This window comes from Branchiostoma lanceolatum, chromosome 7 (assembly GCF_035083965.1).
Source record: "Branchiostoma lanceolatum isolate klBraLanc5 chromosome 7, klBraLanc5.hap2, whole genome shotgun sequence".
NCBI classification, from domain to species: domain Eukaryota; kingdom Metazoa; phylum Chordata; class Leptocardii; order Amphioxiformes; family Branchiostomatidae; genus Branchiostoma; species Branchiostoma lanceolatum.
In genome coordinates this window covers 14,294,737-14,319,600 of record NC_089728.1, presented here as the reverse complement: position 1 = coordinate 14,319,600, position 24,864 = coordinate 14,294,737, and the positions used below count along the sequence as shown (strand labels likewise).

General features: G+C 43.0%; 2 protein-coding genes across 2 annotated transcripts; both read left to right on the top strand.

Annotated features, from left to right (window-relative positions):
- The first annotated feature begins 55 nt into the window (after positions 1-55).
- LOC136437802 (lipoprotein lipase-like) lies at positions 56-12,853 on the top strand. The gene is made up of 12 exons (XM_066432280.1): positions 56-676; positions 1,760-1,884; positions 2,516-2,618; positions 3,191-3,367; positions 3,732-3,870; positions 4,163-4,274; positions 5,687-5,809; positions 5,950-6,027; positions 6,175-6,417; positions 8,970-9,087; positions 10,213-10,449; positions 12,553-12,853. Exons 2-12 carry the CDS (start codon positions 1,809-1,811, stop codon positions 12,641-12,643), a joined length of 1,497 nt encoding a protein of 498 aa, XP_066288377.1. The 5' UTR covers positions 56-676; positions 1,760-1,808; the 3' UTR covers positions 12,644-12,853.
- Positions 12,854-14,028: 1,175 nt separating this feature from the next.
- LOC136437816 (uncharacterized) lies at positions 14,029-24,669 on the top strand. Its single transcript, XM_066432306.1, has 4 exons — positions 14,029-14,148; positions 19,903-20,106; positions 23,274-23,465; positions 23,919-24,669. Exons 2-4 carry the CDS (start codon positions 19,943-19,945, stop codon positions 24,031-24,033), a joined length of 471 nt encoding a protein of 156 aa, XP_066288403.1. The 5' UTR covers positions 14,029-14,148; positions 19,903-19,942; the 3' UTR covers positions 24,034-24,669.
- The last annotated feature ends 195 nt before the right edge of the window (positions 24,670-24,864 follow it).

Here is a 24,864-nt window from a genome sequence, read left to right as displayed (position 1 = left end):
CATTCTTTAAACTTCCGCTCCTAAACTTAGACCCGATTCACACGCCGTTTTCCCTGTGTGTGAATCGGCCCCGCATGTCGTACGACAGGCTTTTCATGGCCCGTAACGTACAACGAAGACGCACGGGCCAAAAAAATACCTGTCGTGCGACGCACGGGGCCAATTCACACCCAGGAAAAAAGTGCGACGTACGACTACTTCGTTGTCGTACATCCATAACATTTATCGAGTGTGAATCGGGTCTTATATTTGTACGAGGAACGTGACGGAGGCTTTGCATGTTTGAATAACCGAAAACATAGGCTTCTGGCGAAGGTACATGTAACTGCAGCACACAATCATCTCATACCCACGACGCTTGCCTGGTTACCATCCCATGCGCAGCCCTCCTGTATCTCTATGGTGCTGGGAGTGTAGCCCGCCCAGTTATAGCGGCTCACAATGGACCGGGATTTGCACGGCGTTTGTTCCACCACGAGACGCCCAATAATTAGAAAGGTCGACTGGAAGGCTGTTCGGAAAAGGCCTTTGTTATTACAATGTATTATAAACGCCCTCTAAGCCGGCCCTCAGGCTATCTGTGATCACCTAAAATCACCGTGCGCCATTTTTCTCTCACACTGCCAAACGTCCACGTACGTCAGGCACCAGGAAGACCTGACGGGATCAAGAAGAGGTAAAAGATTACACAATTTCAAAACATTTTCATAGAAGGACCTAGTAGCCTTTTGTATCCATTTTAATTTTAGCTCCTACCTGCAAATTAAGGTTAAGGACTAAGGCCCACACATGGCGAACGCCCTTAGAATCTTGAATGTGTCTAAATGACAATAAGTGTGAAGTGTCATGGCCTGAAACGAGCTTCCAAAGACCATAGATAGTTAACTTTAAGTGGTAAACTCCGCGTCCGTGAAGGGACTTATGCGAGGTCACATTTGTTGAAGGCAGTGACAGCCACTGGCAATGATCTATCAAAGACAGCTGTTTGTGTAACAAGACAGCTGAATTTTGTACTACACATGCACATGCTATGCCAAAAATGCCCTCGGTTTACGATCGGACAGTATGTGACCTGGCCTATAGTTACAATGTTTTGCTGTTGTGATAAACGATCATAAATAAATGAAAAGTGAAGATGTTATGTTGTCACAGACAATATTGTACAGAAAACAAGCACAGTGAACAAGTAAAACGCCAGATGTAGTAATTAGTGTCTAGGGTGACTGCTTCAAGTTAAATTGACCCATAACACTAGTGGCGGAAAAATTAAGAACAAAACAACACTATGCAAGGTTAGGGGAGGAAGTTTGTAAAACTCTCAGGGACAACGATTGTATCATTTACGACCAAAATTAGGTTGGTTAAGTGGGGCAGTATTATTTCCGAATGACAGAAAATGAGGTGATGCACGCGAGGATATTATCCATAAAGTCGAGTCAGCGAGGCCCAAGACCTAACCCTGGTAGTAATGTTCAACACCAGGAGTGGACAATTTCACGGTTATGTTATGTTAGGTGTTATGTTGTGTAATGTTGATGTGGGACGCTTGCCCCCCCCCCCCCTAAAAGTAGAATGGTAAGACCCAGGGGCTCGGGGCCAAGAGAGAGCATTGCAATTGGGTTTGGCAAGTAAGAGCATTGGGCCTGGCTTGAATTACAAGAGGAGAGAGTTCTGAGAAGTAGCTGTGCGACCGGACTGCAATATCACACACGGTTTTTGGTAAAATGTCACTATTGTGCGTAATGTATTGTACTTTCAGGGCAAGCAGTACTGATTCTCACAATCCGTTGAATCGAAGACGTCTGGCAATGGCAACATGTCCTGTTGTCAACTTTCCTATCATATGTATCATCGCCTGGATGTTACTCAATAGCTCCACAGCAGGTACGATAATAGTGTATTTGACATACTTTGTTACCGAAGGTGTTATACCTACATTGTTATTATCTCCATGAAAAATGGAGATACAGTTTTGGGTGTGTCTGTATGTGTGTGTGTATGTGTGTGTTTGTGTTTCCGGACTACTGTAGTCAGCATAACTCAAGAACCTCTCGATGGATTACGATGATATTTGGTATGTGGGCGGGTGTTGTGAAGCCAGAATTCAAGGTCGATTTTGGGCCCCCTGGTATGTGACCTTGGTACTGCAGCAGAAATTCCATTTTTGTATCTCTTGACCTGGATGTGCTATGGTCTTGATTCTTTGGTGGCAGATAGCTTGTGATGTAATGAAGACGTGGTATGGGTTTGGGCCCCCTAGCAGCTTGCTCCGGAGCTGCAGGGGCGTAATCGTGAAAATCTTCTAAGGAGAATAACTGGACAAAGGTACGACGGATTTCTATGATATTTAGTGTACATGTAGCTTAGACAGGGATGTCCATAATGACGTGCAAATTATGCTAATTAGGACTTAATTTGCATAAATAATGAGGTAAATCTATATAGGACCATAGACTCGGCCTAGAGGGTATGCTAATACCTTCCAAATCGTAAACTGTTCTTTTAATGTTTTTAGAAGAGAGCTCAGAGATCTGCATGCCTCCCCTGGGCTGCTTGAGTACGGCCCCGTCCTTCTCTCACCTGCCGCTACCCTGGCACAGAGACCAGATCAACACCAGGTGAGCTGTTATAGCTACCTGAATATCTCTCATGCTTTATTTTACTTCAACCACATGTCTTAACAAGAAAGATCTCATACCTCCGTTAAATATTTTTTTTGGAATTTAGTGTTTCGTTCATTATTGTGAATTTCGTGCTAATTCTGTCTATGCATATTCCCACTGGCACGGGAAATTTAGGACAGGAAATGAGGTAACTTTTTCACGGGAACTTTGACCAAACTTCCTGTCAGTGTCCCGACGTGTGTAGTATGTGGAAATAACGCAACGCACACGAAACGCACACACACGTGAACAAACAGAAACACCCAAATATACCGTCCGTTTCACCGGCGAGGTACTACTATGGTCTAGATATGATCTATGCGCGTCAAAATGTTTTTGGCGTCGCCTCAGGGGTGGAGCCTATCATACAGTACTACGTCCGTCTGCAAATATTCTAGAAATTCCTTAGGGAATTTGCTTTTGGCTACACCTTGTTACTAGGCTATTTCTTTTAGTTATCCAATGTTATTGGAACCTTAATGACCTATTCTGTCTCTACATACACTGACCACAGATCTTGATTGCAGATTTTACCTGCGCACACGTGAAAACCGTGAAGAAGATTACGACCTGCAAGTGGACAACCTTACCTCGCTACAGTTGTCTAACTTTAGACCAAACGCAACAACTTACATCGTTATCCACGGTTACGGCATGTTCGGGTCCGGCATCAATGCTCTTCCAAAAGAAGGATTTTTCAAAAGGTACGCTCTCGCTCTCTTTCTCTCTTTCTCTCTCTCCCCCTTTCTCCCTCTCTTTCTCTCTTTCTCTCTCTCCCTTTCTCCCTCTCTTTTTCTTTCTCTCTCTGTCTCTCTCTTTCACCTTCACCTTCCTCTCTCACTCGCTCCCCCTCTTTCTCTATGTATATATTATATATTGTTCTGAAAAGAACTTTCAATTTTGCGGTAGAAGTGGAACAAAGGTTTTCCCTTATATCTAAGTTCGCGGTCAAACCAATTTTGTATTACAGTAGTGTTAGTGATGCACCGGGGACGCATGTTATCATACATCGAAAATAAATCAAACCACCGCAAAAAAACGTAACCATTGAATTTTTAACGTTGACAGGCTGCTGGCAAGAGAAGACTCGAACGTTGTATGTGTGTACTGGGATGACGGTGCGAGGACTGGGTTGGATTATTTGCAAGCGGCCGCTAATGCTCGAGTAGTTGCGGCCGAACTCCTACATTTCTGCAAATGGCTTCAGGTGGGCTTTTTACATGAGTTGTGAAGAGTTCCGCAGATGTAGGGTGATGTTTATTGTGTTCAGTGTGTTTTTGAGGCTTTTTCTTCATCTTTCTGGTGGTCTGTGTTTTATCAATTAGTCTCCCCCTGGAAAAACGTATAAAGGTCTAAAAGATACTAAAACATTGAGCAGGGCCCAAAATCTGCTTGGAAATTTGTAATTTTCCATCATAAGGTACACATCCAGAGATGATATCGTCCTCACCACGTATAACTTCTTCTAGACGGTAATATTGTGCATGATTATATTGCAGCGGCATACTGGAATCCCCTTTGGGAGCCTCCACCTTATCGGGTTCAGTTTTGGCGCGCACGTAGCCGGTCTGGTGGGGCATGGACTTGGACGTCAAGTTGGTCGCATTACAGGTGAGTTCTGATATCTAACGTTGGGTAACTTAAATTCGGGATTTTTCCGATAATGGTTGACTGAAATCAATCTAGCAGAACAATAAACCATCCTTTTTTTCTATAATTCTGTCAGTATCATGTACTATCTTTGCACTAATCATATATATGGTAGATTTTGTCTCTAGTCGTGCTGACACCATAATATTTCAACTTGAAACTACCGTCCGCCGCACGCACAATTACGGTGCTGTCGGACAGGGGGGGCACATTAATTCGGGAGAGAAGATTCGTCTTGAATATCTTACCGCTAACCACATTTTATACAGCAGCTATTCGTTCCATCCTTGGCTTGAGGAGAGTGCTATGGATATAGACGTGTCCAAGTAAAAAAAATACACGAAAAAACGGCCGTACCGCACACATCAGGCCAGTTCGGGTACAACCCGTGTGTTGAGTCGGTAGAACTTCACTCAAAGTCGGCCCATCGTCATCATCGGGCAACGTGTAACGTTACATTATTCATGGCAAGTTAGCTGGATGCCGTAGCAATGGTAATACTACTATGTCCATGTGTTCCTTGTTGTGTTAGGAGCAAACTTTGAGGAAAATATCTTCCTCAGTCCACTATCACACGCAGCATTTAGACAAAAAAGTGTTCCTCACAAACCTTTGTCGTCTGCTTGACAACAGGATTCTGGTTAACAATATGGCGGCGGGAAAATACACGTGCCGTAGGTTGTAGCAACAGAGAGGAGTTTTGATGATTGATCACACTTAGAATCCAGTTGCAGGTTAGCAAAAGAGATTGTAATAAGTTGTCTTGTAAATAATTGTGTTGAGCAGGAAGCGGATGTGACATTTTTCTTATAAACCAGCCGACAACCATGTTGTTTAATTCTCCCACGAAGTCCTCAGACTGTTCCAATAAGGGACGGAGAGTTTTTGACCTCGTCGCCTTATAATCCATGCTTATCGAAGCTTTTCAGACAGTGTTCTGAATACGTAAGTCTGGCAGGTTTGCATTTCTAGAGGTATTACTTATGTTGCATCTAGCACATATCCCTAAATACCCCGTTTTCGAAAAATCCCGAATTTAAGTACCCCGCGAATTTAGGTTACCCAACGTTAGTAGCGAACTCTCCGAATGATGCGCCACCATGCCACAGTAAGTTGTAAAACAACATGTTAACAAATGCTCAACTCACGATGGGTTAGTTTCTTCTCTAATGATAGGCAATGCAATTGATAAAGGGTCATAAGTATCCAGTCAATTTGATCGACCAAAATTAAGTTGCCGAACTTTTTGCGTTGAGTTTAAATGTACATGTATATGAGGTGGTCATCCTTATAGAAAATTGAATGTTCACGTCCTAACTTTTTACCTCACCCATAGAGTTAACTATTGATAACAAGTTCACGTTCACACGCAGCTCTGGACCCTGCGTCCCCCGGGTACGAGATGAACCCGCCCGAGGCACGACTGGACCATACCGACGCCATCTTTGTTGACGTCATCCACACAGATGGGCAAGCGCCGTTCTTGGATGGCGTAGGTATGCAACGTAACTTTCCTTCTTCTGTTAATTTTACATATTCACACTTTCTCTCTTTCTACTTTGAATACAGTAAAACTGGTTTTGTAGCATCTGAACTATGTATCATTTTATTGTTGATTTTGCGCATGCGCTATCAGGTCTAGCCATAAGGGATCCGATTGGTCACGTGGATTTCTACCCCAACGGTGGACTTGACCAACCTGGTTGTGAAGGATGTAAGTATGAAAACAAACAATCGATAAAACTTCTAATATTTCTGATCGCTTTGTATGTTTTCCTATAATACGTCGATTCCAACGATCATTGACAAGGATTCTGGTGAAAATATGGCATACTCTTGTTTTCTACCTGCGCATGTGCAGTTTCCCTGAAGTTTTCAGCCTGTGAACATAAGAAGGCGAATGTATACTTCCTGGACTCGGTGGACGCCAGCACTGCTCCCCTCCGCGCCTACCGATGCCAAAGTTACGAGCGCTTCCTGGCGGGAAAATGCATGAGCTGCAGGGGCAATCGCTGCATGGATATGGGGATGGGGTCGACCAAGATTCCTCGTCGGAAACATGTCAAAATGTTTGTTCAAACGAGAGCGGATCCACCATGCAGAGGTATATGTTACAATTACACAAAACAGCTACAACTAGAGTTCCACAAACACATTATCTTCGCCAAATAATCAAGGCTTATCACGGAGAGTGATAAATATTTACGTGCTTATCACTCCCTGCAAATTTGATCATGCACCATACCATTTGGAAGTTATGATGGGGCGAATGAGTCCAGTCTAGATATGGTTAAAAATCATTTGGTGGTACAGGACTAGTATATGTGTAGAGTGTGCTGATATATGTTATAACTGGTCATGAAAAAATATGAGTATGTTGACATTATATGGGCCACAAAGGTTCGATATTGCAGTGTTGTAAGTTGAAAGTGATGATGAAATAGTACAGTCAATATATATGAAGAGAATAAATCTGGCTGGTTGTTGACGTGTTTCTAGGTGTTTTTAGGTGTTTTTGTCAGGCTTTCTATTTTGTCCCTATTCCGTTATGTCGCCAACCGTTTTGAACAAAAAGGCCTAAAATGAACGCGTTAAACCAGCAGGACCCACACCTCTGCTTGCATGGCTTGGAGAATAGTTATTTGACCTACATGTACGTTTATGCAAGGCCATCTGTTTACATGACCTGACACTGTCCCATGTCCCATTGAAATGCAGTAGGCTAACAAACTTTCCTTACTAATTATGCAAATTAGCTCCTGATTTGCATAATTAGTTATTGATAATGTAAAGCACAATCTGAGCTCTCTACATACCAAACATCAAGACGATCTGTGAACCCCTTCTCAAGTTATTCATGTCCGAATGTCAAAACAAAAACACCCACTGCAGTTCTTAACAAGCCGCTAGGGGGCCCAAATTTACAGAACTTACTTTCTGTGGCATGAACTATCTACCACACAAAAATCATGACCATAGCACTTTCAGAAAATATGCCCCTAAATTTGGAAGCTCCGCTGCAGTACCTTAGGTACCCGCTAGAAGGCCCATTATCGAACTTGACCTTCCTTTCTGTAAACCCTACCCATCGACTAAATATCATACGGATCCATCAACAGCTTCTTGAGTTATGCTGGCGACATACAAATACACATTCACACAAAGCCCGCTGCAGTATCAACGGAAAATACCAGGGGAACCATTGTTGAACTTGACCCCCGTTTTCACAACATCTACACACCTGCAAAAAATCAGGAAGATCCATCAACGTTTCCGTCACTTTTTTGCCTACATACAAACTCAAAAAAATGTAAAGTCTGCTGCAGTACTGTTGAAAAACGCAAGGTGAAACATTTTCGAACTTGACTTTCCTTTGCACAACCACTACACACCTACCAAAAATCATAAAGATTCATTGAAGCTTTCTTCAGTTATGCTCCTGACATACATTCAGACCCACCCAACAGATTTTTCAACCGAAAACATAATCCTCTCCGAGTACAAGTACTCGGCGAAGATAATTAAAACCTACATGTAGCCACGTATACACAAGGCATCCTAGTCATCATACTAGATTGAAAATTTCACCCATTTCTTGTTTTTTCTCCCTCAGAAGACTATGCGTCCATAGGACTTATGTTAACCGAACTTGCGCAACTCCAGCATAGGCCATAGGTTATTATTGGCGACGCCTCAGGAGCGAGCCAAATTTTTACTATATTGTGTGCAGATTGCAAGAATTCTAGGAATTGTACAGGAATGTGAAAGTCCATGGGACGATAACTCAAGAATGCCTGGATGTATTGTCTTCATATTTTGTAGGTGGGTAGGTCTGTGGGAGACCTTGTAATAATTGGATTTTGGGCCCCCTAGCGACTTTCTATGGTATTGCAGGGGAACTTTCACTTTTCAAATCTCATCTTCTGAAAACATGCTATAGTCATGATTTTTAAGCGGTGGATAGCTCTTTGTTAGGAAAATATGTCCTGTAGATTTGGACCCCCTGGCGGCTTTTTTGGAACTGCAGGAGCTGATTTTGACTCAAACTTTGAAAGAGAATAACGCAAGAAGGGGATGACGGATCATCATAATTTTTGTTGTGTAGATATCTTAAGTGATGATTTGCATAATCATATGCCAATTATGCAAATCAATATCTGATTTGCATAATTAATGAGGACAGTTAATAAATCAGCTGAATTCTATCATCGGACTCTCAAACACATGACGTATGTAACTGAGAAAGAGATAAATATCGATAGATACCAATTATGCAAATTGATACTTAATTTGCATAATTAATGACAAAATTCTATAAATCCATCGTGGTTAATGAGGGGGGTTTCATTTTTGCACCATTTGGAAGTTAAGTAAATGTGGCCACTATTAGACACAAGTCTTGCATAGAGGGCCTCATTTACATAATTTATGAGGAAATGGTACGATTTTTTTTTTGTGAAAACAAGATTTTCATACATTGGACAACTTGTGTTATTTTGGTAGAAAAGGTGATCGACTGATATGATTTATGCGAGGTCCTTATTTGCATGTGGGCTAAAAACGAAAACGTTAACAGAGACCACCGTCGCCATGGCAACATCTTTTTATGTTACCAATCTTGTTTTCTGAATGTGACTCTTTTTGATTGTTCCTTAGTTTACCACTACTCTGTAAGGATGCACTTCAGAAGAGGTCGCTATGTGGCGCATGAAGGGCACTTGAAGATTACACTACAAGGTTCAGAGGGCAGTAGTGCTGAGATCGCACTGAACAGGTATAATTCACTATGAATATACGGGTTGACCTCAGACTGAGGACGAAACGTGACGCCGCTCACTTCTAGATTTATGCTCGATAAGTGTGTTGGGTTCTTTTACGTGCAGAGGCTTGGAACTTGAGGCTTACGCCTGAAGCCCCCTCATACCACCCTCATTAAATCAGGACCCCTATCGCTCCACGTTACCTCGTTCGCGAAGGGACCCTGATAACCACCGCCGCCAGACATGGTTATGGCGACGTCGCCACCAAAGGTCTGCTTCCCCTCATCGAAAGCAAACGCGCAAAGAACGCTGGGAAGCTATCAACCAATCAGGTTACGTGTTACATCGTTGCTTTGGTTACCCAAAACACATGGCAGCCGATAGTTTTGCTTCAGCTGTGGAAGACTTGTTTGGATTAGAGCGGCTTCATCAGCATCAGCAGTCCACCCTACAGACACTGCTTGATGGCAGGGACGTATTTCTAAGTGTAAGGACAGGCGGAGGGAAGAGCCTCTGTTATATGGGCTTCCCAGCGGCAGCGAAAGCCGAGCAAGCCCACCGACCTTGTCCGCGACTTCCGTCTGGAGATGAGTTCGTCAGTCCGCTCATTGCCAAATAAGGCCAGCTCATTAATTATTCATGAGCAAGTGTCGGCGACGTCGCCATAACCATAAAGCATGTCTGGCGGCGGTGGTTATCAGGGCCCCTTCGCGAGCGAGGTAACGTGGAGCGATAGGGGTCCTGAATTAATGAGGGTGCCTCATATACCAAAATGACGAAATGAAAGTTGCAACTCCTTACAACATGTCCGAGCTGGGGCCGACCCTAGGATCGAAGTCCGGCACACGGATCCACGTAATTTGATCCATATGGCCAAGCAGCGGGGTTGCGTTACCGCTTGCGTCACAGGGACATGCGCATGCACGTTCTAAAACAAATCTCTTCTTTTTAGCTCTGTAAGTAACTGCAAAACGACTTTTCCATCACTTTTCCAGCAACTTGCATTCACGTGTACAACGGTATTGTATTGGCATTGTCTGGAAATAAATACTTCCAGCATTTGCTCTAAAGATAAGTCCATGAGACGTTCTGTGCATTCATTTGAGAGACATAACATTGTCACCCTTTTCTGCACACAGCGGCACCTTGCAACAGATCTCACCTGGACACTCTATGACGATTCTCGTCACGAGTTCTGATTGCCTCGGCACAATTATGGGCGTAACCTTCCGTTGGGATGAGGCGAAAAGTAACCAATGGACATCGATCTTTTCGTGGTTTGGCACATCGTCATCAGCTGACGTCACGACACTGACGAGCAACAGTGTGGTGTACGTCAGGAAAATCCGGGTGAAGTCAGGAGAAACGCAAGTCAGGTATCAAGCTCTCTGAAGAATTATACCCAGACGAAAACAACAGCACAAAACGCCATATACATTCGTTAGTTACCTTTGTGTGATGTTATGTTTTGGATGTGTCTGTTAGTCTGTCTGTGTTTTTGGCGACGCTTCAGAGACGAGCCTAATGGTATAGTATTGTGTGCAGTTTGCAAGAATTCTAGGAATTGTATAGGGATTTGTCCACAGGCATTTTAAGCCCATAAGAATGTTTGGAATGTAAGTCAGCAGTACAAAGGATAGAAAAATGCAGCTCCCCTGGGGGTATTCGTCCCAGAAAACCTAGACAGGCAGCCACCTGTGTCAACCAGATGTGTCAGGTTCATGTATACATGGCCCACTTAAGACCTCAGATCTACAGAATGTTTGGAATGTTAGTCAGCAGTACAAAGGATAGAAAGTGGGTCATGCAGCCCCCTGGGGGTATTCGTCCTAGGCATGACCTAGACAGGCAGCCACCTGTGTCAACCAGATGTGTCAGGCTTATGTATACATGGCCCACGTAAGACCTCAGATCTACAGAATGTTTGGAATGTTAGTCAGCAGTACAAAGGATAGAAAGTGGGCCATGTAGCCCCCCTGGGGGTATTCGTCCTAGACAACCTAGACAGGCAGTCATATGTCAACCAGATGTGTCAGGCTTATGTATACATGGCCCACGTAAGACCTCAGATCTACAGTAATATTGTTCTTTTCTAAAAGTGTGTGGCTGTTACAATGTTTTTACATGTCTTGATACAGGTACTTACAACTGTAACAGTTAATGTCTTTCTTCTGGGAACGGGTCATAACTGCATCAAGTTTTTACTGCTAAAGATTGTGCACACGCTGCTTCAATTACCTAATACAAGCAGAATAGTTAAAGGGCATCAACCTCATTCATGGCATCACGTCACATGTCCAAGACATCCAAGCCATGTGCCACACGTAGACAGAAAATACTTGAAACTGGAACGATCGACGTCAAAACGGAAATCATATTCAGATCGATCTGAAAAAGTTTCCTGCCGCAAGGAAATTTAGCAAGCCAGTTAGAAAGATTCACACAATACGTGTACTAAATAGCATTTACTACTAATTCTAGATGATTATCCTGCCACTATCCTGCTGATATACAATGTAATTCTGTGCAAATCCGAGAATTGTCGGGGATACATTTTTACAAAGTAACATTTTTGTGGATTAATGTTAGAATTCTTAATTGTAGATGTTGCCTATGACATGGTGCTGATGGAAACAGCAGTCCTATCAGAGTAGAATAGCCATTGAGGTGTATGGTTAGCCTGGAAACCATACCATCGGGAGCTCCCCGAAATCTCTACGGCGCTGGGAGTGATGCCCGCCCGCCCAGACAGCTAGTCCGCCCGGGGGTGGGTTTACGGCCTTGGATTAAATTAGCTCGCCCCTTACGTGGCGGCGGAACTATCTATGGCAGCTAAGTACACAGGCTGACAGAAACGAAACAATAAAGCAGACTGGGCCCGGTAAAACACCCCTAAGCGGGCCCCTAGAGACTGGGCCTAAGCTAGTGTATGGTGGGAACCCAATCAGTGGGCTGTTGTCTGGCTGTGATGAAATTGATCCAACAGAACAGGTACTCATCAGCCCTTTTCGTAAGAAATCCCGTATGAACAGCACCACCTATCACTGTGCCCTAAGCAGTGTACAGTAAAAATTGAAACAACAACCACCATCGCCATGGCAATGTCTTTTTTCATTGCCAAACTTGTTGTGTGTGTGTGTGTGTGTGTGTGTGTGTGTGTGTGTGTGTGTGTGTGTGTGTGTGCCTGTCTGTCTGTCTTATACATAAGTTAGTTACTTCTGTGTGCATGATGTTATTACCTCAATGAAAAATTAATGGAGATACTGTTTTAGGTGTGTCTGTCTGACTGTGTGTTTCCGCATATTTGTGATCATCAACAATTCAAAAACATTTGGATGGATTGTGATGATATTTGGTTTGTGGGTTGGTGTTGGCAAGACGAAAGTCAAGGTCAACTTTAGGCCTATACCAAGTCTCTACATTTTTCTAAGAGCGATCGCGAGAGCTTTTATGTCAACGTATTTTTCTGTTATATCCAGGGAGCGGTTCTGCAGTCCGAACGAAGTGAAGAACTCCGGAATCCCTCCTAGCAAGGCGGTGGCATTCTCTAGATCTCTCTGTGAAGAATAATACTATTTTGTGGTTCTTGTTGTAGGTCCACTGTGGAATCTGGACCATCTCTAAAAATTCATTTATCATTCGTAAACAAAAGCAATCGTTGTTTCATCTCATTTGCAAGGCTATGGCTGTGTACTTAAACAAGAAAGAGTATGTATGACTAACTTCGACATTGAAATCCTTTGTAGAAAATGAATAAAGTGCCTCTGAAATTACACAAGTATTACTGTGAAAGCATACTTATCATTGTTTCGCACTTGCACCAATAGTTTAAAGAAGAGCAAGGTCACTTTTCCCATAAGAAAATCAATGCAAAGGCCTGAGGGGTATGAGCAAGGACATCATATAGTTTGTCCTTGGTGTGAGTAATTTTGTCGTTAATTGTATATCTACTGAGCATGAGTCGTCATTAACTTATTTCTATTCATTTATTCAGTTTTACCACATTTGTGGAAGGATTGACATAACAGGTGACTACCATCTTTTCAAGATGTCAACCTAGATCAGACTGTAAGGTTTGGACCATCGCACACCGGGGCATGCCCCTTCTCTTTTTCGAAAGGTGTGGTGGATTCTTTAACGCACGCGTGCGCGAGGTGTGGCTGTCCCCAAACACGGGACCTCCAATCAACGTCCTATCCGAGGGACCTCCCTAACCGAAGCTAGGTACTCATTTACACCTGAGTGAAGTGAGGAAATTTGTGTCTTTCCCAAGGGCATGACGTCCGGGCGCATGTCCAGACATGTCTGGGGCTAGCCGGGATCGAACTCGGGTTCCCTTGTTTGACGGCCGTTACGCCACACGACGCCGTAATTTACTCTCCAAGCAGAGGTTGGTGGGGAAGATTGTGACCGTTTTATCAAATGCCCAGTTTTTTGGTCCGCTCTCCCCACCTCTCTTGATAAAACGGTCACAATCTTCCCCACCAACCTCTGCTTGGAGAGTAGCCGTAATCAACCTAGAAATGATAATCTCCAGATCTTAAAGGGTGTCCTTAGTTGTCCAGTTAAGCTTTGAAGCGATAACTTCGGACGTAAGCAAAGTGAAAGAGACCATAAAAAAGTGACATTGATAAAAAGTAGTTCCGGCATTATGTTTGCTTTTGTATAGCCATATAGATAAAAATCGTAACTGCAGCCGACAATTATGTTTTTTCCAGCACAAAAACCTGGTCTAGAAGTGTTTGAAAATCGCCAATCAGCGTTATTTTAGCGCCAATTTAGCGAAAATTAACGCCGGCGACCGTAAGAAAGCCTGCAAAGGAGGCTAGACAAACATCGCCATTGCGTCTTCCAATCGCGGTCTGACCTTTGCTCTTCACGTGATGGGCACGTGAAACATCAAAAAGGGTGCCGGAGATTAAAACGTTTGTATAAGCAAGGAGGTTAAAAACATGTGTATCTAACCTCCTTGGTATAAGATTGGAGGGTGTACATAGAGATTGCAGTTGCGCGAGATTAAAAGCCTCGGTACCAGCCTTCTTCAGCCTTCTGCCAGCCAAGTGACTTGCGAGGTGGTGAGTAAATTTTTCATGATCTACCTCACTGTTGTGCAATATAGGGTGATTAATTTTCGTTATCATAAGACTAAGAGTGTCTGCATGGGCGGGGGGGGGGGGATTCTTCCTAAAGTTTGGAGGGCCAACGCTTAATGGTAAATCAAGGGGCCAGTAGTTACGCTTAACGGTAAAATGACGCGCATTAATATACGCACTGCTTCGCTAGATTAGGGGATCTCAATGTCAAATTTGTAAATGAAAACTGAGTTAAAATCACATTGTGAAGTTCGAGCCAGGTACTGGCTGGTGCAAAGGCTGCAAACACCCACACAAACAGATGTTCCGTTGTGCCTTCTGGCGTTCGACTACAAGGTACGAAGAGTTTGCCAGGAGCACTTAGGGATGAGTTCAGGACGACAAGTTACGTGCTATGTGGAATAAGAGCGACCAATTACAAAAAATGTACCGACAACGCTTAAGGCATGAAGCCTTAGGCATGCAGACACTCATAAATGTTTGTATACGCAATTTTCCTGACACGGTGGTAGTGGTGGTGGTGAGGAAATATTTCTTCATCTTTAGTAGAATGCCAAGTTTTAGGTCCTTTGTCTAAACGCAGTACGTCTCTTCGCTCGTAAAAAAGTTTATACGTCTATGATAAAAGTGGCGTGAAGTCTTTACTGCATGAACTTTACGTGGAGAGGCGGCCAGTAATGGAAAGAAAACGTACAAAGACGAGCCGTATTTTGCCCAACCTTGAACATTGGAAATTTCTGTCCCTTTGGGAGGGCCCAACGACCACGAACGTACTAGTATCATCTCAAGAGAACTGAGCGCGTTAGAGTTGGGTCAAGGCCAGCAAACTACTTGTAGGGACAGAGTGCAATAACGTACATGGGAAAAGACCGCGTGGCTACGGGCTCTATCGCACTGTGAACGTCACTCCCTTTTTCATATATCAATCCTTGTTTCATAGCAGAAAGATTTTCACAAAGAAAAAAAAAAGCTGTGACGTCTTAAATTTTAGCCTCTCACCAGGCTCCAGACGTGGCTGGAAAGAGTAGAAATCGGCCAAATATAGGAGTTGGCCAGCCGATAGATACAATTCGCCACGTGGCAGATTTCTATTCTTTCCAGCCACGTCTGGAGCCTGGTAGAGGCTACTTAAATTTCACCATCATCTTTCACCATCATCTGTGACCCACAACCTTCCTGGTCCGTTTCTAACGTTACAAAACTAAGATTCTTTAGTGTTGTGTTGTATTTTCATTGTATTCGGTGAAACTTTGTGTCTTTGTTTAATGGGCAACATGTAGCCACAGTATGTCTTAAGATTGGCTGCTGTTGTAGAAGTGAAGGTGTATTTAATTCTTATATCAGCACTTATGTTATTGAGGTGCAAGATTATGATTGGTAATATTTGTCAGCTATGAATGTATAGATGTTTAAAAAGTGTTATCGTAGATCTAGATATTGCGCAATCAGGCAGAAACGCCGATTCTACCGGTAAAGATCCTGATCGGGAAACTAGGAATGTGTTATGATGGTCTCAAGCCCCCATTTATAATTCCTAGCTGTCTAGTCTGTATAACGCAAACTCCAGCTGTCCGGGGTTTTTACGTCGCCTCCCCTTACGGGCGGCTGTTAGAAGCGCGATTAAATCAGGCTACTAAATTTCAAGTCAATTCATTGACTCCAAGTTGAAATAATTGGGAAATTGTAAATGTGTTGTTGTGCTATATACCGTCCAAGAAAGTGCCCACCTCTCTTCGTTGTTTCGTAGCATCAGACCTTCCCGTGGAAAAAAGGCGTATTGAATACGTTGTAGACTAGCCTAGAGTCCAGCCTTGTTAGCTTTGCTCCAATATCCTAACAAGGCTGGACTTCAGGCTAGTTGTAGGCCGCAATAACTAATGCTCATTCGTGAAGTGACGGGATGTTTTGCAGTGTCTAAACATAACGGGACCAATAGTAAATACACGCGCGTGCGCCTTTTTTGCTCTCTTGTTGTTTTGATTGGACGAAAATAGGGCAAAAGTCATCTGTAGATAGATGACTTTTGCCCTATTGATTTATCTATATTTTCTGGGTCATGGAAGGTGTGGTCCCCAACACGTGAATGGTGCGTGATTTGACCTTTGGCCTTTTCTAAATCCCCTTTCTAAAACGGTGGAAAGACCAAGTCATTTGCCCCCTTTTTTTTAAACCCATCGGACAATCGTTTTAGAAAAGGACTCGACCAAGAAAAGTTGAGTGGAGACAGTCTAATCCTTTTATGAGCTTCAACGGTAGTTATAGGGCTCAATGTACCCCTCAAACTGCTGGACAGGTCACATAGGGAGCACGTCCTTGTTGTTCTTTCCCTGGGCAAGGAACTAGAGTCTTTAAATGAGTAAAGTAGCCTTAAGCAGGTTGAGTCGGTACGAACTAGGTTAGTTTGTCATTGTAGAGTTCTACTCTGATAATATGCCCCACAGGAATAGAAACACGTGTAACTTACGCATGGCTTTTGTTTGTTTTTCATGACTGAAGTTGCGTTCTGGACCAATACAAGCATGCACAGCATGTTGTTTTCATCATCTTCTGATGGGAAGATAATTGGGTAAACATGATAGTAATAAATCTAAAATTAGACGGTTTAAAAATGGATGGCAAATAGCACCCCACAAGTCTTTTGTTTGACGGTTTAAGAAATGTTCTGGACTTCTGGTCAATAAAGTGACCCGTGTCGTCACCAATTGAGGCCCGCTTTACACAAGAGACTAAAGCATCGTACAACAGCTATAACTTAAGAAACATACAGTTTCGGCATCAGGGCCCACTTTACACAAGAGAATAAAGCACTGCACGACATACTAGTAATATAGCATCTTATATAAGACAGTTTCGTACTTTAACCCCCCTCCTAACCCATTACGACTGCTCATTTACGTAAGCCCGGGGAAATACACATTACGTAAGACACCCGTGCTTCACAGCCAAACTAGGAGCAGACAGTACCAAAGTGGTGAGTGATTTATCTTGAGAAAACGCTTGACGCTCTTCTCTCTTCTGCATGTGAGGCTGCTAGGAGCCCCGGTAGTAATCGGATGGAACCCGGGCTATCTATAGGTTCAACCAGTCACTGACAACAAGAGATTGTGTAACACAACACTCTTTTCGATTTGTGTGGTGGGTTCTTTAACGTGCTCAAGGTGTGGCTCTCCTCAAACACGGGACCTCCATTTAACCTCCCTAACCGAAGCTAGGTACTAATTTTCACCTGAGTGAAGTGAGGAAAGTCGTGTAAAGTGCATTTCCCAAGGGCACAACGTCAACGGGACAAATCAGGGAAACCCGGATTCGAACCCGGTACCTCTGGGTTCTGGGGCCAAAGTCCCCTGCCACTGCGCCACCGCGACGCCACTTTATCATTATATTGTGAAAAGCACAATGTCCATAGCTTGATGACCTTCATGAGCGAGTGTCGGTAACGTCACCAGAAGCGAGTTTACCGGCTTGAATCAGCAGGGCCGTTATGGGAGGAAACGTACCGAGCGATATCGGGTTGGCTGAGGTAACGTACCGAGCGATATCGGGTTGGCTGAGGTAACGTACCGAGTGATATCGGGTTGGCTGAGGATGATGATTGGCCGTGACCGTGACTTATTTTCTTCGGTAATGGTTCGTCACACAACCTGCCATGTTTTCATACCCTTCAACTTCAAGATAAATAGGACAAATTGTTATTCTGTCCGTATTAGTGCGTTCTCTCTCTCTGTGCCATGTGAGACCAATAAGGCAGTTACATATGTCGGAGGTTATGGGGTTGAATGATTCAGTGGCACTGGCTTGACGTCTGTGATGTATTTAGCCTCTTCCTCTGCACATGTTTGAGAGCACGTACAAATTCACACTTCCGCAAAAAAAACATTGACGGGCTTCGCAATCATTCAATTACTTAACAGCTAGCTAGCGTCAACGAATCTCGCCATTTTCCGACTTGGCAGGTCAAAAGAAACAAATGACACGTACACCAGTTTATACATACTCATGTAAGTTATATCTGTGACGTCGTTTGGGTGAAATCTGCCTAAGATTTTGCCACCTATTGCCAATACTAACCCCTTTCTTTCATACTGATCGATACTCGTGATTTCTGTCGTTCGGACGTTTACTTGTTACTGTTAATACGTCCGAAACTGACATTTGTAAGTATAAAATTGGTTTGTTCTAAAATTCATCCTCCACGACGACCGCTCAAAAATCAATTGCTGCGCAGTTACTTACCGTCACAAATCGCCAGGGGGCGCAACTAAGGCTGTTGCTAGGTGACGGAGACGCCCTAGCACTATATAGAGCACGTTTACCGCCCCCGGGCACATCTGGCCGGCGAGACGGATGAGTCTGTACCCCACCCCGACCATATTTTACAACGCCGACGTGTTAGTTAACCGTCTAGATATCCGTTTCACCAAATTGGGACTTCTGACGGGCTTCCCCGAAATGGACTGAACATGTGTGCGTCCCAGCCCATTCATAACAATGCATTTGAATCATAAACAGACATCCCTTTGGTTTCTAAAGATATCAGAAATATAGGTAGACAACTCTTTACCGAGGTTCCGGCAACTCGTTATGAACTAAAAGTTTAAACGGTTGGAGGAAGGGGAGGGGGCCCCAATGCTTCTCTTGTGGGGTTGGATTTCTATATTACACTAAAACCTCTGGTTAAGGACCACCTGGCCATTGTGGTCACGTCTGACTCCGGAACCCAGTGTGTCTAGACAAGGTACATAAAGCAGAACAAACTGTCTGTATCTTCGGGAGCATACCCGGGTAGAAACCGCACTGCAGAACTTAGAGTTAAGACTCCTTGGTTCTGCCCCCCCCCCCCCCCCCATTACGCTTATGTCAAACCGTTCGCTCTCAATTTCAAAATAAAAATGACGACTTCTCAGTTTGGTTTTGACTCTATTTGGCCTTATTTACGTTTACTATTTACCGCGTGAGGCCGCCATTGTGGTTCGTTCGCAATTTCAAAACAAAATTGACGATTTTCAATTTGGTTCTGTCTCGATATGGCATTATTTATGTTTGCTATTTGCCACGTGAGGCCGCAATGATAGTCATAACATTGGTCAGATGATGATGATTTTCCTGAAACCGATAAGGTACTGCTGCACAGTAGTAAACACTTGGCTAAGTGTGGGACTCCCGCCAAGAAAGTTCTCACACTTTATTTCCCATGCCTTTTCCTCTCTGGGTACAAATGCTGTCTTTGAGGCTATAAAAATGCTGTCTTTGAGGCTATGAAGCAGTATTGTAGACTATATTTGAATAAAGAAAATAAAGAATATCTGAAGAATAAAAGAATACAACAGTTGGACGAGGGAAAGATAGAAACGAGACGACTGTGAAAGTCGAAATGAAAAGTAAACGTGAAACTCTCAGTTTATTTAGTTTGGCCCGTGACGATGCCGAACTGTACGTGACCTTAGCCAGGAATGGGATTGTCCTTCCCGAGAAATTCCTCTGCCCACGTGGCAACCTGCGTATCTCTTTTGTTTAAATAAAAGGCCACCGCCAACCGCTGGGAGCTTCAACCGTTTGCAGGGCCTTGCCAGAGTTATCTTGTCCGAACCAATCGTGTTAACCGACTATTCACTTCCGTCCTTAAGTTGGGCTTTAACTTTTACTTTAAACGGCGTCGGAAGTATTCTAGCCGACCACATCCAGGTTCCGTATACCGTTAATTTATCAGTGAGTAAGCCTGCGTTCCTATATATACAGGGCCGTGACAGCAACAACAGGTTTGAAGAACGCAACAGCAATGAAAACGACGATTCTGATGAAATTTTGGGTGATCTTCCTTCTCGTCGTGTTGGAGCGGACAGCGGATGCAGCGCCGGCGGCGCACAGGGTCACCCGGTCCGAAGATGACACAACGGCATCCCCTTCTGAAAGACACGCAGCCAGACGGAGACACAACTGCATGTAAGTATATATTTCCATTTTCAGCAAGAATCATCTTTTATTTTGTGGTAGCATTGTCTGTTTAGTAGAAGGGCATTGCATCAGAAAGACATTGCGTCTACGTCATTACCTTCAGAACACCATCATCCGCCGTCCTCTAACACAAGATAGTTTTTCAGAAACACGAGTTTTGTAAATTAGAGGATATTGAAAATGCACGGCCTTTCTATTGCTGTTTTTTCTCAGATATCCTCACCTCCAAGAAGAAACGGCTAAACGTTGATTAGGAATATGAAATCACTAAACATAAACGACTGCGAAAACGCAGAATTCAGTTTAAATCCTTAACGGACTAGCTAGATGGAAACTTTGTACTTAACTTTCAGAACTGAACAGTCTTTGCTATTAGCCAAATCATAAGTTGTCTACAGCTGCCTAGACGGCCCTTTGTTGAAAGAAGAGGGCCGTACGTGTCATACGTACGTGGCCTTTTTAGAAGTTTCAGCCAGGCTTCAGATGTATTGGGTCGCAGACATATAAATACAAACTTGACCTCGCTCGTAAAAAAAAGACTAACATCATATGCAAATATGTCTTCTAACGGCGCTCACGCTCAGACCAAAGGTAGAGCTTATTCCATTGCTTGATATCGCATCAGATATGAAATATTTTATTCGCTTCGGCACGGTAAGATAAGATGCTCCCTCAGCGTTTGTGGAAGGAACGAATAATCTTATTGCAAAACTATACCAGAGGGCTAATTGCAAAGAAATACATCTTCCATGCTATACATATATAGAACCTACAGTCAGCAGGACCTGAGGGATGTCCAAAATGAGTACGTTCATTTTAAAACAGTGATCTGAGAGGAATTTTGTAGGGTCCAAAGAGCAGTGACTCAACAGTCCAAATCTGTCCACGAAGACAGTCTAAATTTGCCCTTGAACACACCAGCAGCCCTTACCGAGCGTGACCCGTTGTAACCCTGCATGCATTCATACATGGCTATGTCATTACGTTTGTGAAGATACGGAGATAGATATAGATCATTTAGGTCAATAGATACTAAATGGCATACAGCACAAGCTCTCTACAGCTGGTCTTGGCATTTGGCATGCTTAGTTAATGATAATTGCTTAGTTCGGCAGGTACCTACATGTAGGTATAGTTTTCCGAAACTGCCACAAATGCCTACATTTCTCAGAGGACTCTGAATATGAGCTTTTGCTATTGGAAAAAAATAAGTCGCTTATCCCAATAGAAAATCAGTTTTCAACAAAGCCAGGTGCTTGAATTAGCATATTGACGTCATATGGTCCGTTTCTTGCTGACTTCCGAGATCCAGCAGGTCTCAGACCGACGAGAACCAGATGCGGCCGGTCTGGTCTTGTCATATGTCAGGTTGCAGGCGACCGATGTTCGAAATGCACGTTCACCGCTCAGTCCTATATATACTGACATGTTGAGGAAAGAATTGAATTTGATATTTTATGAGTGGTTCGGGATTTGACGTATAACTTTTCCAGAAATATCATACAGCTAGAAAACGAGCGGGTTCCCTGTCCTCAAAGGTCCTCGACGAGCGAAAAACCTTGTTAGAAACCCAGAGTGTTTTAGATACCGTAATAATTACAGGAATAGTTGCAGCGGGAACCCGTTGTAACGTGTAAGGCAAAATTGAATGCTTTGTTTTTGTTGCATCGCAAAGTGTGGTTAAAGAGATCCCATTTCAACAGGACAAATACCACAAATTAGGCAAGTTATGAGTGACCAAAAAACATTGGTCTTTTAGATCATTAAGCTAGAAATCATCGAAAGATCTTGGAGATCACTAAGAGATCGAACGAAGATCTTAGAGACCATTGGGTGCTCCGTGAAGGACCATTGCATCACACTTAACGGTCTCGCCTTAGTGTACTCCTGCACAACGGCCAAGCCGTTAACTGACGGTTGATGACTGGAAAGCCCTCGGGTCAAGGCCATGGTGTCAGCAGGGAGGTGCCTTTATCACGGCGCTGTCGGCACCTCATAAACAACCTGCCACAGCGGGGAGCAAAGAGGCATGCCACGCGTTCCAACTGCTTCCTCGCGCAAACATAGGAAATATATGGGCTGCTAAATGTATATCTCATACAACTTACAGATAATTGAGCACTTTATCGCAGGAAATAGTTAACGTACAAAAATGCATACGATGTAATTTTTGTTAAATCTACAATTTGGATCGATGTAAACAACCTGCCACAGCGGGGAACAAAGAGGCATGCCATGCGTTCCGACTGCTTTCCTCGCGCAAACATTGGAAATATATGGGCTGCCAACTGTATAATTTACAACTCGCAGATAACTGAAAACTCTATCGAAGAAAATGGTCAAAAGTACAAAAATGCATGCGAGGTAATTTTTTCTAATTTACAATTTGGACGAATGATCGTCTTTCCTGACAAAAATGTCCCTTGGCGATGTGTTACACACTTTAAATTTCTGTTACGAACCTCCAAAGTCATGTGTACGTATTGAAGGTCGCTGAGCTACCAAAAAACAGCAGTTTTTTGCGGACGTGAAAGGTCGCGTGTATTCTTTTACGTCATTAAAGTACGTCATGAAGACATTTGGCAAAAATGCAGGAAATGTAATCTTTAGCAGGGTTGGGAGACACTCAAATTATGCAGCGGAAAACTTTGTATATGATGTGTTTGCAAAGTATGTCACCAACAGTGCCACGTCTGAAATGCAATTAAGGCCATGTTGATTTGATTGTTTGGAGGACATCCGCGCGCGCATCAATTTTCGTTCGTTTCCAAAATAAGTTTTTTTGCTATACTGTTTATCATACAAAGCAGCTACAAAATGATAAACTATATTCTGTAAATTACAAAAAATGAAAATGCTTCGGATAACAGATACTAATGTCGTAGAATACCAGAGTTAATTTCAAAGTCAAAGAAGAACAATGCGAAATAAGAAAAATTAAGAATTACTATTCGGTATACCATGTGTAGTTTTGTTCATAAATTCGCACGCTTGCATCAGTTTTGGGGTCCCCAGAGGATGTAACAAATTAACATGGCCTAATCTACAAAAAACAGATACAAGAGAGAATGTATGGCCTTTAGATGGTATGGTCCTTATCTGGTAATACTGGTAAATCTGTATCTAACACAAACCGTATCTTTGTTTGACTCCAGGCCTCCCTGGAGCCGCCAGTGTCAGACCAGCGACTCCATCATCTTTAAGAGAAGCCTGAAGGAGCAGGACCTCCTGACGACAGCAGCTGTCTCAACAGACAACACAATCGGAGCGGCAGCTGTCTCACCTGACAGCACCAACGGACCAGCAGAGGGCAATGGACTGCAGGAAAACACACCGACCTCGCTAAGGTATACAATCAAAAGCGATATTACAATCTCAACATTGTATACATGTACATGTATATCTATATAGACATCATTCCCATTTGTGTTTAGTTTTGTGCTAGATTTGACCGATCACTCGTCACGACCTCGTGCAACAACACAAGACGTCCTAACCTTATCCTCAGAAACCCCCAAAACATTGTTTGATGCAAATATGAATCTTCGAAGCTATCTTGTCCTTTCTGATGGGCTTTTGGAAGGACTTAGCAATCTGTCCACCCATGCAATCTTTGCATGAGCAATCTTTGCCTACGCAGCTGGAAATGTCGCCAGGGATAAAATAGCATGGTGTAACGGCCGTGAAGACCACTGACGTTGATGAAATCCGATATTTCCAAAATTGGAGTTTCTGAAAGAATGTTATCCTTGATTATTTGAAGATTGTCTAAGTGTTTGACGTTGTTTATCTCGACTCAGGTCGTTTATCGCGAGAAGAAGTACAGGGCTAGGGGCGAGACGGGGACAGATGCCTCTACAGAAGATTCTACCATTCCTGCAGATGCACAGGAATCCCAGAAACGGCGTTTTGTAACGCTGAACAAGATGTCCAAGATAGGAATGGGACCACCTCAACATTTCTCAGGGCAGCTTTCAACAAAACAAGCGGCATATCACGTATAACCTAAATACATATCCAAACCTCCCTTTTGGAGCTGGCTACCACATTTACACGTTAGAAACGTATGAGCAATGTAGGAGTATTTTGTACAACTATATCTTGATAGAAATATTCTTAAGTTATTCTATAGTTTAAAGTCTTTAGATAACAGGCCAGTAAAAGTGCAACTTTTGTTAAGGATTTTGTACCAGTAAGTAGAATGATATCATCATGTAATTTCAAATGTGCTGATTTTGAGATTAGGACATAAAAGGACTTTTCTAAAACTCGAACTCAAAGTCGTGTTTTGAAGCTTTCCTTTTTTTGTCATTTATGTATATAGGAAGATGTAGCCGGTATATACATGTAGGAATGTGAGGGAAAAGAACCTCAGGTATAAGTTAACCGTTGGCGATGATATGATAGTTATTTTGATTTAGAAATTAATAATTTATTGAAGAAAAACGACTAAGCGACTTCAAACCATGCGATATGACATAATACTGTATTTCTTTTGTTTTAGAAATTCATAATTTATTGAAAATAAATGAGTAAGCTGCTTCAAACCTACATTGCCTTGGGTGTCGTTTCCTTCCTCTTGTAACTCGGGCTAAAAGAATTCTAGTGTAAAATACTATGTCAATTTATTTGATTTATAAGTTTTTCTCCCCCCCCCCCCTCCCAAAATCATAACACAAGGTGTCTGTTCAGACTTCAGATATAATTAAAATAGACTTTAGGGTGTTGCAACTGCCATTAGATAAT

Excerpts from the sequence above, each read along its gene's own strand:
- LOC136437802 (XM_066432280.1), top strand. The coding sequence starts at position 1,809 with ATGGCAACATGTCCTGTTGTCAACTTTCCTATCATATGTATCATCGCC. Across the intron at positions 5,810-5,949 it reads GCCGTTCTTGGATGGCGTAG|GTCTAGCCATAAGGGATCCG; the intron begins GTATGCAACGTA and ends ATGCGCTATCAG. Across the intron at positions 6,028-6,174 it reads CCAACCTGGTTGTGAAGGAT|TTTCCCTGAAGTTTTCAGCC; the intron begins GTAAGTATGAAA and ends GCGCATGTGCAG.
- LOC136437816 (XM_066432306.1), top strand. The coding sequence starts at position 19,943 with ATGAAAACGACGATTCTGATGAAATTTTGGGTGATCTTCCTTCTCGTC. Across the intron at positions 20,107-23,273 it reads AGACGGAGACACAACTGCAT|GCCTCCCTGGAGCCGCCAGT; the intron begins GTAAGTATATAT and ends GTTTGACTCCAG. Across the intron at positions 23,466-23,918 it reads AACACACCGACCTCGCTAAG|GTCGTTTATCGCGAGAAGAA; the intron begins GTATACAATCAA and ends ATCTCGACTCAG.